The sequence below is a fragment of the Leptosomus discolor genome, chromosome 14 (genome assembly GCF_034619465.1).
Source record: "Leptosomus discolor isolate bLepDis1 chromosome 14, bLepDis1.hap2, whole genome shotgun sequence".
NCBI classification, from domain to species: Eukaryota; Metazoa; Chordata; class Aves; order Leptosomiformes; family Leptosomidae; genus Leptosomus; species Leptosomus discolor.
The window spans coordinates 11,332,884-11,350,078 of record NC_141404.1 but is presented as its reverse complement, the minus strand read 5'-3'; the positions used below and the strand labels follow the sequence as shown (position 1 = coordinate 11,350,078).

The 17,195-nt window shown below is 44.1% G+C and overlaps 2 protein-coding genes across 2 annotated transcripts in view; one reads left to right on the top strand and one right to left on the bottom strand.

Moving 5' to 3' along the window:
- Window positions 1-17,195, top strand: part of CLEC16A (C-type lectin domain containing 16A) — a 187,666-nt gene that overhangs the window by 152,349 nt on the left and 18,122 nt on the right. The window contains exon 26 of the mRNA XM_086472795.1: window positions 15,844-15,870. Coding sequence (XP_086328921.1) covers window positions 15,844-15,870 — 27 coding nt within the window. The remainder of the gene's footprint in view (window positions 1-15,843; window positions 15,871-17,195) is intronic.
- On the bottom strand, window positions 2,007-4,676 carry SOCS1 (suppressor of cytokine signaling 1). Its single transcript, XM_086473180.1, has 2 exons — window positions 4,661-4,676; window positions 2,007-2,741 (listed from the first exon to the last, which is right to left on the bottom strand). Exon 2 carries the CDS (start codon window positions 2,664-2,666, stop codon window positions 2,043-2,045), a length of 624 nt encoding a protein of 207 aa, XP_086329306.1. The 5' UTR covers window positions 2,667-2,741; window positions 4,661-4,676; the 3' UTR covers window positions 2,007-2,042.

The window sequence follows — 17,195 nt, the reverse complement described above, 5'->3', positions numbered from 1 at the left end:
ATGGACACTCATTTATATAGCAAGGCAAGAGTCATTAATTTGGGCCCTGAAGGGTTAAAAGATAGGACAGTGTAGGGCTGGGAAAAGAGAACAGGGAAAGTGATAACAATATCTGCTGACAGCAAACCAGTTTGGCAGCCCTCACCCTACAAAGAAATTCCCCCCCCCTATTTAAGTTAAAGCTGTTCACATTCAGGTACTTGCTCTGCCCTGCTATCTGCTGCATCGAACAGCATTAACTACTTCCCCAGGTCATATCCTTGCAGCTGCTGTGGGAAGAGGCACCATTCGGCAACTAATTCCAGCTGTAGAATTAGGCAGAAATGGTGTCTGCTACTCTTAGCCAGGGATGGCTGCTGGGCAGGACCAATCTGAAGAACATTTTTAGGGAAGCAGCAGAGTCAAGGGTCAAATGACACTGCCTGTGTGTTCTTTCTTTTTCCCTTTTTCCCAATGTCCAATGCACCACGAGTAATCCATAGTCTTGTTTGAGGAGGAAACCTATTTATTCCAAAGAAACATCAATGATGCAAGAGCTGATTTTGTAGAGTAAATTATATTAAACAAACTGTTCAGTAAAGAACACTATATAACACGTACTCAATGTTTCCTAAAAGTGACTTTAGCTTTAAAAGGAATGTGAATTACAGTAGAGGGAGAGACCTTTTGTCTTTCAAACTCTAAAGATGACTGCATTTACTGCTCACAGTTACTGTAAGCACTGTAGGTCTGTGCTGATAGAGTACATTTCTGTGAAAGACGCCTTCTTTGAAGTGATTTGGTTCAGCTGGTTTTCTAAGTCAGCTTTTCATGGATTTCAGGAAATGCTTGGGGGAGCTGGGGAGAATGACTTTACCATAATGCAGGTGACATTTTTTCCAAATTAGGCATCTCAAGTCATTCACAGTTACACCTCTCTGGGGCACTGATTTTGCATTTTATGAGCAGATAGAAACCCAGTGGTGCCTTCACCGATTTCCTACAAATAGTATTACAAAACAGTCCAATGTATTTTAACTTTCTCTGAATGCAGTTTAGCCACCAGAAATTACAGCTGCAAATCTATTGCCTTGTGCTCTCTGGATCCTGTCATGGAGCTAAGTCATAGATTCTCTAAAATATCAAGTCTGTGCTTTGTAGATCACCAGGAATTAGGACCAGAAACACCTTTTTGAAGTCTAAAAGACATCCGCACCTTTGCCATTTTGTGTATGCCAATTTAAAGAGAGAACTAAGCTATCCTTCCCCCAGTGTGTCATAATGATACAGTGTTCATGGCCTTTTAAAGTGTGTGTGAGTGGCGTTTCTGGACAGTTTTATTTTTCCCTGCCAACATTCATGTGGTTTGGATATGTCAGACAGCAACCTCTTCTTGTTAGAGCCTTGTAGCTTTTAATAAAAATAAGGCAAACCAGAGTTGGTGCAATTAGCTCAGCCAAGGGTTCTATTCACTTTCAAAAACTATGCACTGCTGAAGTCTTAACACACTGTTCCTGCTCTCATGGATTTAGAAAAAAACTAGCTTCCTGGGCAGATTCATCCCGAGTGCATTTTCTACTTGCATCTTTCTATTTTAGGCTTTTTGGGACAGAAATCCTCTGTCTGCTGGACTAGCACTAGAACAGGCTAGTTTAGTAGGGCAAGGAGCAGGACCACACGGAGACCTTTCTGCACTTACACACTCGATTAGCAGTTAAAGTTTGTCAGCAGGACAGGTACCAGAGCCTTTAAAAGTAAAACCAGAAATGCTACTACTTTTTTTTAAAAACTTTCACAATAAAGTTTATTATGTTAACATCATTAAAAATATTATAAAATAAAAAAATATTCTGCTTGGCAGAAACATTATGCCAGGGTTTTAAAACCCCAGGTTTGTGCAAACAATTTTTGTAAACATAAGAAGTCAAGTGTTCAAGTTCCATCCCAAAATACAGTAAATTGCTACAAAAATAAGTTTGCTCACTGTCAAACATGTTTAAAAACCCAGGAAGCTGGATTTCTTTACACATATCTCGCACATCCCTATACAGTTAATGCTGTACTTATATCTGAAATGGGAAGGATTTCAGATAGTCTTTTAAAACAGGATTGAGGGGGATCTGGTTTAAGTTCTCTCTTCCAAAAGTCTTCACAATGCTCTTCCGGCAGAGCTCCTGCAGGGGCTGCACACGCACTTTGCGCAGGGGGGTAACCAGGACCTTCCTCGGGGAGCTTAAGTAATGTTCCAGCAGCTTAAAAAGACAGTCAAAAGTCTCTTTGCTGCCATCCAGGCTGAAACGCCCGGTCTGAAAGTTTATCCGGATGCTGGTGGGCCCAGTCGCAGTCTTAACACTGATGGCAAAGAAGCAATTCTTTTGTGTGCTGTCCCTGATGAGGAAGGTGCCCTCGGGCTCAGACTTCAGCTTCTCATGGGCAGCACCGACAGTCAGGGGTCCCCAGTAGAAGCCACAGGCATCCAGCAGGCTGCTTGCTCGAGTGATGCTGCTAAAATCCGCTTGCGAGCGAAAGGTTCGGAAGTGCGTGTTGCTCTGTGCCTGCACAGTGCTGGGCCGGCCTGGGCCGTGGTAGCCTCGAGCCTGGGAACGCTCCCGTGCTGGAGAGTCAAGGAGACATCTCGGGTCTGCTGCAACTGCGTTATCTGCTGAGACCTTGCTGTGCGCTACCATCCTACAGCCTAGGCCAGCGGATGCGGTCTTCCATAGCGTCAGCGGCTACGGCAGGGCGGCTTTCCAGCAGCTCTTCTGAAATGCCAGAGAGAGACACAATGTGAGATCCCCAGAGAAAAGCGGCTGCAATCTCTGAATGACCAAGTCTTCCATTCATATGCCTCCCACCCATTATAAAATAATAAAATATTCATTTGCCAATTTACACTGGACAAACAACTGCTCTCTTTCTGACAAGATTAGCAGTCTATCACTATGGCAAAGTCCAAAGCTCCAAAAATATTTAGCAAGGATCATTAACAGCTACAGAAGATAATGCAGTTTCCCCCGGAACCTCTCAATGAGAAGCCGTCTTGGTACACTCCCTCCATCAGATTCTCAACAAAACAGCAAGGTTTTACAACTGAGTTACCAATTTCTCTGCACCTCCCTCTTTCCCCTCCCCAGTCCCAACTGAGATGCTGGAACTCTGACAACATCATTATTTAGTGCATTATGTGAAAAAGCGAAAGTGGGTGAAGGAAATGTAAACTCTGCAGCTGGGTGTATCTCCAGATAATCTGGAAGAGGGTGAGGTGAATAGGTGCCATTGTATGACTGAAGCGTAACTTGGAAGGGCAGCCTGTAGCACTGCCAATTTACACAGGAATCCTAAAACTACTTTCCTCTCCTGTTAACCTGAGGCTCAGCCATAAAAGGCAATTTCCCATTCCCCTAGCCTTCCCTTGGGACAGCAATGCTACAGTCTCACTAGCTTACACAAATCAACCTCCGTGAACCCTTAAAGCATTACTCCTCAGTCTCTCTCTCTCTTTTTTGTATTACATGCACTTTAAGTGGCCCAATCTAAATTGCTTCCTATTGATATATCTTTCAGCATGAGGGACTAAATTCATCCCTCGTGTTGCTTCAAAGGAATTAGCAGTGCCGCACCAGGAATGAGTTTGGCCTGAAATGTCTACCTCTGACAGGGTGGTTCGATACATGTCTGCTGGCTGCCTTGACCTTACTGGCAAGCATAGATTTTAGGATTTATCCCTTTAGTCAGATATAGATCTGCAGCAGCAGCTTGTTGAGAAACCTTGAAGTATTCTCAGAAATGAATCCCTCGGCCATCTTACAGTTCATGGTAACATGCTAATGAGGATTTCAAAGAAAGTATGCAGCTGGATTCCTGTCTGTGCTAATTTAACAACTCGATGTTTGGTTTCATTTAGGTCATATTACCTCCTGAAACAGCAAAGAGGGTTGTAAAATCCTTACGCTAGCAAATAGCTTAACGGGCTGAAAGTAGCATTGGGCTTTCTTTACACAGCAGAAGGAAACTGATGTCAGTTTTTCCAATTAGGGCCAATATTTGAAGTTAAGAAAAATTAAATTTCAGGACACGCTAGTGAGAAATAACCACTGAGCCCGAGATCTAAAAATCGCTGGGCTCCCTAGCAGAAGCCGTCCGCAGCTGAGGAAGAGCTTGCGGTGCCTTTCCGAAGGCCACAGAGCAAACGCGGGGCACGCCAGCCTCCAGGGCCCGAAAGGCAGAGCGGGCGGGCGGGCGGCCCACGGAACCCGCGGCGGGGGCTCGGCCCGGCCCGGCGGCGGCGCCCGTCTGGCCGCTGCGCTCCGGCCCCGGGGGGCGGCTGCTCCGGGCCCTGCCGCGTAGCGACGGTGCGCGAACCGTGGAGAAGAGCGGCGCCGTGCACAAACCACTGCGTGTTCGCTTTGTTGCTTTTCCCGCTATTTTATCCCAGGCAGGAGCGCTCCGTCTTGAGCACGGTCATTGAGCCAAAAAGGGAGGGGAAAAAAAAAAAAAAACAACAAAACAAAACAGAACAACGACAACAAAAAAAGTCAAAAACCCCCAAAGCCACCACGCTCTTGCACAACAGGCAGGGCTCCCCTGTGCCTCCGAACCCCGACCTCTTCCAGCTGCGGCGCGGAGCGTCCCGAGGCACGTCGCGGTGGGCGAGGACCCGCAGACAGCGACCCTCCCTTACCTTCGCCAGGGCGCCGCGGGCGGGGGCCGTCCCCGGAGCGCGCAGCCGACGCGCGGGCTGCGGACAGGGCGGGCCGGGGCCGGCAGCGCGGCGGCTAGTGCTGGCCCCGGCGGCCGGCTGAGCATCCTCCGCGCGGGGGCCCTGCCTGGCGCCGCAGCGAGCCGGGGCTCCCGCGGGGCGGGCGGGCGGGCGGCAGCTCTGGCGCTCTGGGCCCCCTCATCGCCTCTGCTTTCTATTTAACGCGGCGGCGCTTTTCTGCCCTGCGGCTCCTCCCCTGCCTTCCCCGAAAACACGTGGCCGCCGCTTCACTTTCACTTTCCGACTGAGTCACCCCGAGCCGAGCTGAGCCGAGCCGAGCCCGGCCATGGCGGGCCGTGCCCGCGGAGCGCGCCCGGAGCCGGAGCTGCTTCGGAGCCCCGGCGGTGCGGCTGCCGCGTACGCCCCCGCGGGCTCCCGGCCCCGCTCCGCCGCCGGTGCTGGTCTCCGGCCTTGGGTGACCCCGTCTCTTCTGTCCGACTAAAGCGGTTTTACTCTTTTTTTTAAAAAAAAAAATATTTTTTATTTTGGACAGCCGCGGTGAAGCGGTGGTGCAGAAGGTGCCCCTGGGTAGCGGCAGGCGGCGGGTGCAGGGTCAGGCCGGCCCGGCAGGAGGTGTTGCCCGGGGAGCCCGAGCACAGGAGTGCTCCGAGGCCGGAGGGAGGCGAGGGGACCTTAGAGGTACGTGATGAACAAGGCTCTGACCTGGCAGCTAGCTCAAAACGTGGGGGGGAAAGGCAAGAAAAGCAGGCAAGCAGCCAGCGTGGGAAGTCTTAACGTGAAGATAGCTGCTCTCCTCAAAGCTAACAGGTCAGCATGGAATGAACAGGTGAGAGGACTTAAAGTATAAAATAAATGTACCAGAAGGGGATCAAATTTAGACCAATCATAACTTTAAAGTGAGAAAAGCATTCAGATAAGTCTGTGATCCTTCCACTGAAAGGACTGTGCAGATGCCACACTGGGATTCGAGTTCTCAAAACAGAATTTCCCTGGGGTTTTTCTACAGGGTAATCAGATTTAAAAGTAACTGTTCAGATCCCCAGCTGTATTATTAACTTGCCAGCAGCCAGTGCAGGAGGCTTTGGCTGTTGTTCTGCTCACCCATAGGGAGATTTGAAACCTCAAGTACCAAACCAGTGTCTTACATCCTCCCTTAAGCAGGCCCCAGTAAAGTGTGCTTTCTTCCAAAGAGGATTTTTCTTAAAGTAGTAACCAACACCTGTTTAAAAGGCTAAGAAGTCTTTCTTCTGATTATTCCTTGTCTTCGTGGAAGCCAAGTGCCCTAATATGTACCTTGTGCAGTAATTCATCTGCATAGGCATGTGTAAAAATACAGAAACTTTGTGAAGAATTCCACTGACTCTTGAATCAATACATTAATGTCTCCAGAGCACGTGTGGTGGGGGGCATGCAGTACAACATACGTGTTTTGCAGCCAGAATGCTTCTTCACCTCATAAGCAGAGAGAGGATGTTTTCCTCCTTCCAGTTTTGTGACAATGCAAAGGAACTGTTTCTGTCAAATGATTAAGGGGACAGTGGTTGGCAAGGACTTGTGAGTTGTCCTTTGGGAAGCTGAGGGAATGTATTTCCTGCTTTGAGACCGAGTATTCTTTTCAAAATCCAGTGTGGTCAGACTGAATTAACCTGATGGCAATACAGCGCCTTACAGTGATGTGCAGCCAGCATACAATAAGTGAACCTGAAAATTTCTGATGATGCTTTAAGCCACCAAAATTTACTGCTTATATTCTTTCATGTGAGAGTATAGTTGTCATGAATTTGGAGAAACAGAGCTCGTCATTAATTTTAAGACCTGGCACAGAGTTTCGCTTTGTGCTCAGAATCCTCTTTCAAAAAATTTCTGAGTAACTGAGCTTCAGCCAAGGTTTGGCAGGGAAGGGAAGCTTAGCTGCTTTTCTGCGTAAAACAAAAGCGTGAAGGAATGGTGGAACTGAAACTTACTTTAGAATTTGAACATGCAATAGTGAGAAATGTTTTGCCACTATCTGCATTGGTGTAGTGTGTTCCATGCAGTGAGTAGGTTCAATGGCTGTTTTGTATAAGGCGCTGTTCATATTCAGCCCGGTAGTACAACCAGGCCTTGCCCTTAACAGCTTAAAGTCTACTTCGGGGAGACAAAGTCATCTTCCTCCCCTCCAAGGGAAAGAGAATTGAAATACTTAACTGCATCACAATAAGGTAAATCAGAGCCAGAAGTACAGCTCAGATCCTGACCTATCCCCGAGGCACCCAGCTGAGCTACTTGCTTTCCTGCTACTGCACCGTGTGCTCCTGCCATCACTGTGGCTTTAAGGAGTGGAGCACGGCACAGCTGTAATGCAGCACAGTGGTGTGAGTATTTCTCAGATGAGATGGAGGTTGGCTGCAGGTTGCTGTAGGTGTGCCAGAAAAGCTGTTCCGCTCTCATGTCGTTTTTAGTTTTGTAAGATCACTGGGGAAAGAAAGATCCTCTAGGTGTGCGTGCAGTCTGTCTGGCACGTACTGAGTATCGCAGCTGACAAAGTGTCTGTCCAAAAAGTCTTCTTCATTGAGCAGGAATGTGGTAATAATATTTAGTTGCAAAGCTTCAGAGTTTGGCAGGGCTCGAGTGGGCAGGTGAGCTCCCAGTTGCTGAGGAGAGCAATGGAGTGAGCCTGCCAGCTTGGACACCAAAAGCCAGGTGCATCAGGCTGCTACTTATGGAGTTGGATACCATCTCTACATGAATCACAATGAGAGTGGTCTGGGGTGCTCCATAAGGTGCCTTAAAAAGGCTTGCCCAGGCAAAGCGGGCATCTGTCATAATACGTGAAGGAGACTTGTACAGTGAGTGAAGATTTTGTGACAGGAAGAGCTGGGGTTTTAGACTTGAGGGTCCCACAAGTTGAGCTTTCTTGGGATATCTTCAATTTTACCCACTCATGTTTCCTTTTGCAACCCCCTGTTCCCAGCCTTCTGTACCCTTTCTTACCTCCTCTCCCTCTACTTAAAGTGCCAGTAATCTGGGCCTTGGAAAGAGCTCCACGCCAGCAGGAATGGGTACAATGCGGTTACTCTACCCAGTAGAGGGCAGTGCATAAATTTGGAGCCGATGCAGAGCTGCTGGGCAGAGCACACGTAGAAAGGTCTCTAGAAAAGTCTGCAGCTGAAGGCACATTCAGATCTGTGCTCTGTCACTCAGCTTAATGGGCACTTTCTGCTTACTGCGAGGTGAATTAGACTTAAGAGTCTGTTTGGTAAGTAAAGCCTTCCTTGTGAAATGCCTTTTTTTCTCCTGTTCACAAAGTACCATTTTGCTTGGAAAAAAAAATTGTCTTCCCTTTCTTCCCTGCTGATGGTCTCAGAAAAGAAAGGCAAAGTCTGGGGGGAAAGAAAATTACTGGGAGACATTATCCCATACCCCCTTCTCCCTTGTTTCTCGGGGCAGGGAAGTAAACACTTTTGATCTGAAGGGTCGTATCAGTGAATCTCCAAAGGCTAGGATAAAGAACAAACTCAGCTTTCGTTAAAAATTAAAGTTCTTACCCCTATTTTGCAAACATTGGCTTGGAAAATGACAGAAGATTAAGAGGAATCGCTAAGCATTTGTGCAGCGGAATCATGGCTTTACTGGCTAGAAACAAGGCAAAGGCTAGAGGGAATCTGTTCAGAAAGCACTGGGAATATGGATGCCAGGAAAGGTCTGCAGGAGGCAGCAAGGAAAAAAATATGGTTCTGAAGATGGTTTTGAAGCTAGGAGAGCACTGTATCTGTTGGGGATACATGAGACATTTGCCTGTTTGTTAGTTTGTTTTTCAAAAACCATACTCAGCACTACTAGCAGCAGTGCAGTGCACGCAGAGCTTTCTTTCTTTATGCTCCAAGCTTTTCCTCACCCTGTGAAACCACCAAGAGGGAGGAGGTTGTGGTATCATGTGTGGTATTCCCCAGTATAAGCTCCCTTATGGGGCACTCCACACCCTACTGAATTCATTCCACCTGCAGGGACAGTCCTTGGGGGGGGGGGGGGGGGGGGGGGGGGGGGGGTGGTGTATCAAAACACTTGAAAGGCTTAGAAAATCAGCAGACACTCCCCATTTCAGCTTTGTTCCTAATTTTTGAGAACAGAAGCAGACACTGATTCTGTTATGAAGCTGGATTAATTGGCAGGCCAACACGTCTCACGTCTGTGGACTAGCATGTTGTTTGGAATTTGGTATAGTAAGTGGGTGATCACTGTGGGAATTAATGTGGGAATGTTAAATCAACTCAATTGTGTTACTGTTATGAAGACACTTGTCAATGAGTAATCAGAATATTTTTCCAAGCCTAATAAATTGCTGTTTTCTTGTAAGAACAGTTCAAAAGTAAATAGGGTCACAAATTTTACTATTATTATATTTTGTTAGTATTTTGAGGTTAGACCCTCTCTTGTGCTGTTATGGTAAATGATAGGTCTTAGAATAAAGCACTCTATCTAAACTGAACAAATCAGCAACATCATCTTTAGAAAAGGGGAACTGAAGCACCAAGAGATTCAGTGATTTGCTTAAACTCACAGAGTGAGACAGTCTGCAGAAGGGCTAGGAATGGAAGATAATTCAGGTCTTCAGAGCCCCATACTAGAAACTTAACCACAATACCATCCTTCCTGTTTTAGTGGGTTTTGTTTTCTTCTCCAGAATCTGAATTTTCATTTAAATGAAACCCCTGAAATCGGAATTCTTTGATTTTGCAAGTAAATTAGACACCACACTGTTTCTGAGTCTGCTTTCAGATGCACTGAAACCAGCAGCACTGAGAGAAGTGTGAACCTCCGCCACCCATCTTAACTAGGTATTAAGGTCAGAGTTTGACGTATTTAAATAGGACATGCCCAAAAGATGTAACTACTGTGACTAGACATTTCCTTATACATCTCCATTTCTATAGTATCCTTACTATCATTTTCTAAATTAAGACATAATAAAGTGAGTCTGATGAATATAGTTCATCCTGTTATCCTTTTACTCATTTACTTCCAGGTAAAATGGCTATAAAAATAACTCACGCTCCACTGCTATTAATTATAATGCTAGATATCACTGAAGAACGATATGTGTATGGCACAGTTGTCACAGCATACACAAGTCATTATGCCAAGAACAAAATACATTGTGAGATGCCACCAATTTGTTATCAAGCCTTGATAAGCATCATCCCTATGCCTATACAAGGGCTAGCCAGTACAGAACTAATAATTTCTGCCTGAACTGGAATTCATGCTGTTCCGCAGATAATACACAAATCAGATCCCATCCAGCTAGGATCTATGATAGAAATTAGTGGGTTTGTCTTCTAGAAAGGATCACTGTGAATATTAGTTGTGAGAAAGTGCACGTCTACTGGCTAGGATGAAAAGCTGTGGTTTTTGGAAGTTGAGTGAATTAAGCTTAACTGTGTACTAAAACGGAGTAAGAGTTGAGCCTCTCCCTCCCGTAAGTTCCTTTGAATAGTCCAAATTGTCTGAAGTATATCTCTGTAAGAGAGATAAACTGTTATACTTCAAATAATAATAAATTGTCTGAGGCTATGAGGAAGATTTATTTCTAAGCTGGCTATTCTGGAATTGTTTATTTTAAATTATGTTAGTTCCTTCTGGGGCAGTTCACGATGGTTTCCTTGAGCCCAGTCTAAATGGACCCTGTCTGATGTTCAGTGAAAGTTCTTCTGCTGATATTAACTAAGTCAGATCAAGATTCGCATTAGTCTTATGAATTCAAATGCTGAACAGTTAACCAGACAAAAATGTGGTTTGGGTTTCCTACATTTCAGTAGTTCTTGGTAATTAGTTGAGTGAAAAAAAAAAAAAAAAGAAAAAGAAGGAAAGCCTCAAATTGTTGGTGAATGTGTTGCGAAAGGGCAGCCTGCTTTCTGGTGGTTTTTTTCATATCAATGAGAGATTTGTGTTGCTTGGTTGTGTGTGCATATGTGTGCTGGATCCCTAAAAATAGCGTTGGTGCTGATTGCACTGACAGGGACAGGTAGCGGGCTGCCATTCATACAGGGGAACTGCTGCTCTAAATACTGAACTGAGTATTTTAAAGCAGAACCATATGAAGGTGGTTTGGCTTCAAGCTACACTTACTGGACTACAGCGGTTTCAGTGCTGGCTGGAGGAACACAGACCTTGAATTTCAGAGCCAGTTGCTAATTTTACTTCAGTCTGGCTACTGCAATACCTGAGTGATCCTTTCCACATGAATCCAGTACAGACCTCTGCTGCCTTTCCATTACCTCCCTTGCTGCCCTGGCAGCTCTCTCCCTTGCTGTTGAAGCCATGTTCTTTGTTTCTCCAGTTCCCTGTTCTCATGTCTTTTCAGATCCCAAGCCCATGAAAAGAGAGTGGTAACATGGCACAGAAAAATCGGCTATGGCACTGAACTGTGCTGCGGGTTTTGGAGCCAAGATTACTCTTTGTACATGCAGTTAGAGTCCTCAGGCAGTGATATATCCAAGTAATATGGGAAGGAGATGCTGACTGTGAAGACAGCACAGGAGAGGTCATAAGCTCTGGGGAAAATTTATTTTTGAGTGGGAACCTTGAGTACACCAAGCAAAACACCAATTCATAATTCAAAAAGGCCTACAGTGACTCTGTATTACTATTTTAATGGTATCTTTACCCTCCTCTTATAGTTTCCCATTCTTACAGTCATTTTCTACCACTTCTTTTTGTTTTCAATGCCTGTTTAGATTGTGTCCTGCACGGTTTATGTGACTACAGATTTGTATTTGCTGCTGCAGGTGAACGGTGTTGATGCCTTTTCTGGTGCTCCCATGATTCCATCTATTCAAACCACATGCAAATGCCGAGCTTCTGCTGAAGTAATTCAAACGTTGTGGAATCAGTTTCTGATGCACTTCATTCATGGGCATAATCAGCACATGAGGAGATTTTTATGGTTGGGGTGAGGTGGAGCAAATGACTCAAATGTTTCCTCGCCTTTGGTTTTCAGTCCACAGAAACTGATTAAAATTAATTCTTAATATAGTCAAATGGACCCAAAGTCCTGTCTCCTTGAATGTAGGGAGACTCAATAGTCGAAATTAAAAGGAAAAAAGTGGCCTTATTCTTAAAGTGAACAAAGGCCGATACAGTGCTGTTTTAGGAGGCAAGTAACACATAGGAAGCTGAGAAATCAGAAGGTGATGGCATAGCAGTATCTTGCAGTTTCTCATCCAGATCCAGATGGGCAATCATATTTCTTTCACAACGCACTGAGACATTTTCAGATTATTTGGTTGGATTTTTAATACCTGAAGTCATCAAGCCTGGATCTGAATAAATCGCTATTAATACTCAGCTTTCAGAAAACATCTTTTGTGGGCTTCCCTACTGCATGCTATGCTGACCTCCATATTCCTACTGTGATTGTAATCTGTCTTAATTGACAGATCTTTTTTACAGCTGTAGTGTAATCTCAAAATCATAAACCACCCAAACTCTTATGATGATGGAATATATTAGGGTCCTGCTGTATCTAACAACTCCTATACCAAATAAATATAAACTAGTGAATGTGTATCTCTTATTCTACTGTACAGATAGATCCTATATAGATTTTATTATTGTCTTATGGCCTTAGTTAGTTATGCAATATATGTCTGCAAAGAGCTAGGCAAGAAATAGCTAATATGAATTTTAATTTCTCACTTTTCAAAGTATTGAGAAATTAGCCATATTTCTGTTCCTCCCCTGTCCTTGGAGAAAGGATGGGTCCTGACAGGTGGCTCAGCAGTCTGCTTCAGAATACAAATATTAATTCCTCATTGGCCAAGAAAAGGAACAGGAAATAAAAACCCCACCATAATTGCTCTTGTGGAAAAAAAAAAATGTATTTTTTTTCTTCAGACATTCTCTCTCTCCAGATTTATTGCAAACCTCAGCCAGTTTTACATTTGAACTCAACAAGATGTGTTCAGAATAGATTAGCTTCACCATATTCCAACTCCAGCAGAATTTCTAGGAATCAGAAGACTAAGCTGGCAATTTCTGGCACAAGATAGAAGTCCTTTAAATGTAGAATTTTTAGCATTTGTCATTAAAGTGGTAAATTAGAAACATCATCCAACAATATTAATGAAGCATTCTCTAATATTAGAAAGATCTATATTAGTTAGATACAGACCTCACCACACATGCTTTTGGATTAATTAAGAAGAAATATTATATTATGTAAAATTAGTGTAGCTTAGCACGCAGGCCTTGATGTCCCCTGTCAGCAAATTAGGTAATTGGAAATATGAAAGTGGGAAGCGTGCCTAGCCTGGAGGATTTCCTTCTGGAGTTCTGGAGACATGTCACTGAATTGCTCTTTTTCAGAGGTTTGACATATGTGGTGACTCACTTTTTAAGAACAGCTTTGTCCTCTGACACTGTGAGAAGTCCTATTATCAGTTTTCTTAAACTGGAAAGAAATGCTATGCAGTGTTTCAATTGCAGATTTATTTCAGTTCATAGTAACATCAAAATACTGGGAAAATGTCTGATAATGAGTCTAGAGGAAGCATTAGACTTAGTCACACACAAAAATTGAATTGGGCTTGCCAAGGTGACCTTCAAAAACTTACTGAATGTATGAGTAGTGACATGTGATGACCTCAGACCACAAGTCATTCTAATACAACTTTACTCACAGAAAAACCTTTTGCTAAGGTAGCTGGAGCTATTCTTATATGCAAGCAGTTTAAATTTGTACTTCTCTCTCATTCTTTGCTCCAGCTGTCCTATTCTGGCTCTGTCTCATACCACGACTTGGAGGATGGCCTGAGTAACCTCTCAGTTTCTGCAGTAGTACCAAAACTATGTCCATGAAATTCTGGGTTTACTTCTAAACAGAATGATCTGTATATTCCTGATATTACAGCCCCATCCAACATAAATGAATGCAGCCTTCAGGTGATTGCTCATTTAGTAGATATGTAAGCAGCCTGGTCTAGTGGGAGGTGTCCCTGCCCATGGCAGGGGGATTGGAACTCGATGTCTTTAAGGTCCCTTCCAACCCAAATCATTCTGTGATTCTATGCTATATCTAAGCTGAAGTTCCGTAGTTAGATTTCTCTAATCACCAGTTTAAAAAATCATATTAGCTGGGTGATAACTTGTCAAGAAAAAGCAGATATAATTCTTCAACTGTCAAGTGTTGGGGCTATTTCCCTCAAGGAGTTGTATAAGCAAACAAACACAATTAAGTACTTGCTACAATACTACCAAGAAATACCAATACACTGATGAATGTGCATTTAAATACTGTGTCCTCTGTCATGATTTCCCATATAAATAGCTTTACATCCTCTCTCCCTGCGTCTATAAGGAAAAGGTAAAATACTAACAGGGAGTATGGATTTTCCAGTTAGTCAGTCCCTTACTAGTGCTTATAGAGTGCTGTGACTTACACATGGCAAAGGTGGAGCACGCACTTACAGACAAGGTCCTGCACATCCTGAGAGGTTTGCCTAGCTTCAGAGGCCTGCCAGAGACCCAGAGTTTCTGGGTACATTAAAAATGCTCCAGTATCTTCCCAAGTCCATACTTACAGTACATGCTTTGGTCAGGAGGAAGTCTTTTGTGAGTTTAGATTTCTTTGCTAAGGGCTTGGGAGGAGCTCCACCAGAGCCCTTCAGACAATTTCCAGTTATAGTATATATAAACACAGTAACAATAGTACAATGTCTGTGACCTTAGGATGTTTCTCAGGAATTTTTTTCTTTGTTCAGCAAGGTGAACATTTTGTTCTGTAGTATGGGCTGGTTCTTTAACAAGGTTGTGATGGATATGCTGTGGCCATGGAAGGATGCAAACATGACTTCACGTTAGACTTGACTTCTGCATCCAGAATGCTGGTAGTGGCAGTTGGACAAAGATCTCCAAGTAGATTTTTTTAGCAAAATGGAAGAGCAGACTTGACCCCAGAATAAAGCAGCGTGTCCAGACGTTAGCTTTACTGCTAAAAATAGCTTATTTTTAAAGAGATGAAAACCAAAGATATTTGAAGCTCACTTCTAAATACCTTTGTGTTCCAAATTTTGAATTAGCTAAAAGGTTACCACCTAACTCCCTCCGTTTTCCTCCCTTCATTCTGGCTTTTTATTCCTCACATATTTTATCCTTACTTTCTTAGTGTCCCTGACCATTGGGCTGCAGACTGGGGAAGCCCAGGGTGAGGCTGTGCCCTGTGCTGGTGGAGCAATGCTGAGGGATCCCTGCACTGGAGGGTTCCAAGTGTCAGGGCTGGAAAAAGCAGCTTGCCTGGTTCAAGCATTGGGAAAAAAAATGACCTAATTTCATGCTTGCTCATGGGCCGCACTAAAAATAGCTCACCACTGATAAGTCTGCGATATATAGCAATGTGGTATTCCAGCAGTAAATTACATAGCATTCTATGCTTTTCGTCCTTTCTGTATGAAACTCAGTAAGAAACTGTGTCTCTCTCTCTCTCAGACACACACACACACACACACACACACACACACACACACGCAAGAATACATTTACTCTCAGTGGCTGCATTTACCATCAAAGTCAGTAGTGTTTCCTGAAATTGGTTTCTGATCCCCCTGAAAGACTGTGGGTTTGGTTTGGTATGTTTTTTTTTTTTTTTTCCTAAAGGCTAATTTCAGGGAAACTGAACAACATACATGAAACTCTAAAATATCAACTGTGCAGATAAATTGCGGTATCAAGTGTAATGCATGTGACCTGCCTCCAGTTCCCTGAATTCCAGTGAATTCCCAGTTTCCACTAGCAGGTGGCAGGCAGATCTGAATGTGGTTATTTTCTGTTTGTTTTGTGCCAACTTGTGGTTGTGGTGGTGGTAGAAGGGTAGGAGGAGTGTGATTTGGTGGGGAGAGGGAAACACTAGACTTGGGACTGGAGAGGTAAACCCCTTGGTTTTTACAGTGTTGCGCTCACTGAGCTGTTTCAGATCACATATGAATCCTCTTCATGTGACAGACATGCTGCATAAAATACCAAGAACGGTACAGCCTGCGAATCTTTGCCATCATCTTTTGTGATTCATTCAGCATCCTTTCTCTGCTCTGCATATGATGATCTCTCAAATGTGTACTTGAAAGGCAGGGCTAAGGCGAATCTGGTTTTAAAAAATGAGCCCCAAGCAGAGTTTTGTGCAGCACAAAAAAGAAAAAGTGATCCTGAGTGCCCAAAGCTGCCAGCATAGCTTGCCAAAGCCATTGCTGGTGGACGGAACTGGATATTTTTACTGGCTATTTAGAAACCGCTTTAAGAGACTTTCCTCTCTTAACTTCACTTAACTTTGAGACACAGGGGAGTGTCACTAGCAACTTCCCAGAAGTCCTGTGGCTGATTCTAATTTGCATAAACTTTTCTGTATACTGGTATATGCAGAGAGAAATGGGTCCAACTGAAGTATTTTCTTACCGTTATGTCTCTTCCCTTATATCCTCCCAGCCCCCCTTTTCAGGGCTGGCGAAATAGGATGTCATGCTTGCACAGGAAGAAGCAGATTTGGGAGGGTTGGTGGTGTGGCATTGTACTCCACGGGGTTTATGCCAAGGAGCACTCCACAAATGGAGACAAGTCTTCATCACTGGGGATTCAGCAGTCATTCCCCTCTGAAAACGAGATTTTGGTGCCGTCAGGAGGGTGCAGAGACCCCATCACTGTTCCAGAGAATCATTACGCCATTTCCTCTTCTGTCTCCTCATTAGCAGTTTGCATTTCAGTGCAGCACATACCACAGCCTTCCTCCCGTCTTGCACACTGGCGTGCATTCTGCGCTGATGTGATGTGGTTTACAAAGCCAAGAACTGAAAAACTGGGCAATATCAGATCTACATTTGCACATGGAACCCGAAATCTGCCTACTCACACATTTGTGCACTGAATGACGCAGGGGTGCTGGTGGAATGTGTGATCTTAACTCTTTCACAAAACTAGGGCGGAATTTGCAGGAAAAGACAAGGAAGGCCCTGTCTAAATTTTAAGGGATGGAATTTGCAAACAATTACTTTTTTAAAAGAGTTTTCTATAGGTAATTGTGTATTTTACAAAGAAGAAAGATATAAAAAGAAACCTTGCTAGTATTCCAGAATGTTTTTTTGATACAAACTTACTGGTCTTTTAATTATGTTAATTGCCAGAGAGATAATGTGCTGTACGTGGAAGAGCAGGACTCTCTCCAGGTGCTGGATGCAGAGATCACCGAGTTGAGGGAGGACAGGCTGGCAGAACTGTGGTTCCCTGCACCTTTTCTGGATCTTTGAGCTCCTGTCTTACTTAAGGCTAATGATGAAACACCAGTTGTCCAGATTTTGAAGATATGTGCTTTTGTGCTATTGTAGCTGCCTGTGCTTGTAAGGTATACAATGACAGCATGTTAGTCTCTAAACAGATGCAGTTCAGCAATGCAAACCATGCATGCAGGTCAGGTATGACTCAAACAAATCAGAGTAGATAGAGAAAAGGTGCTTTTGTACTGGTGGTAGAAGCG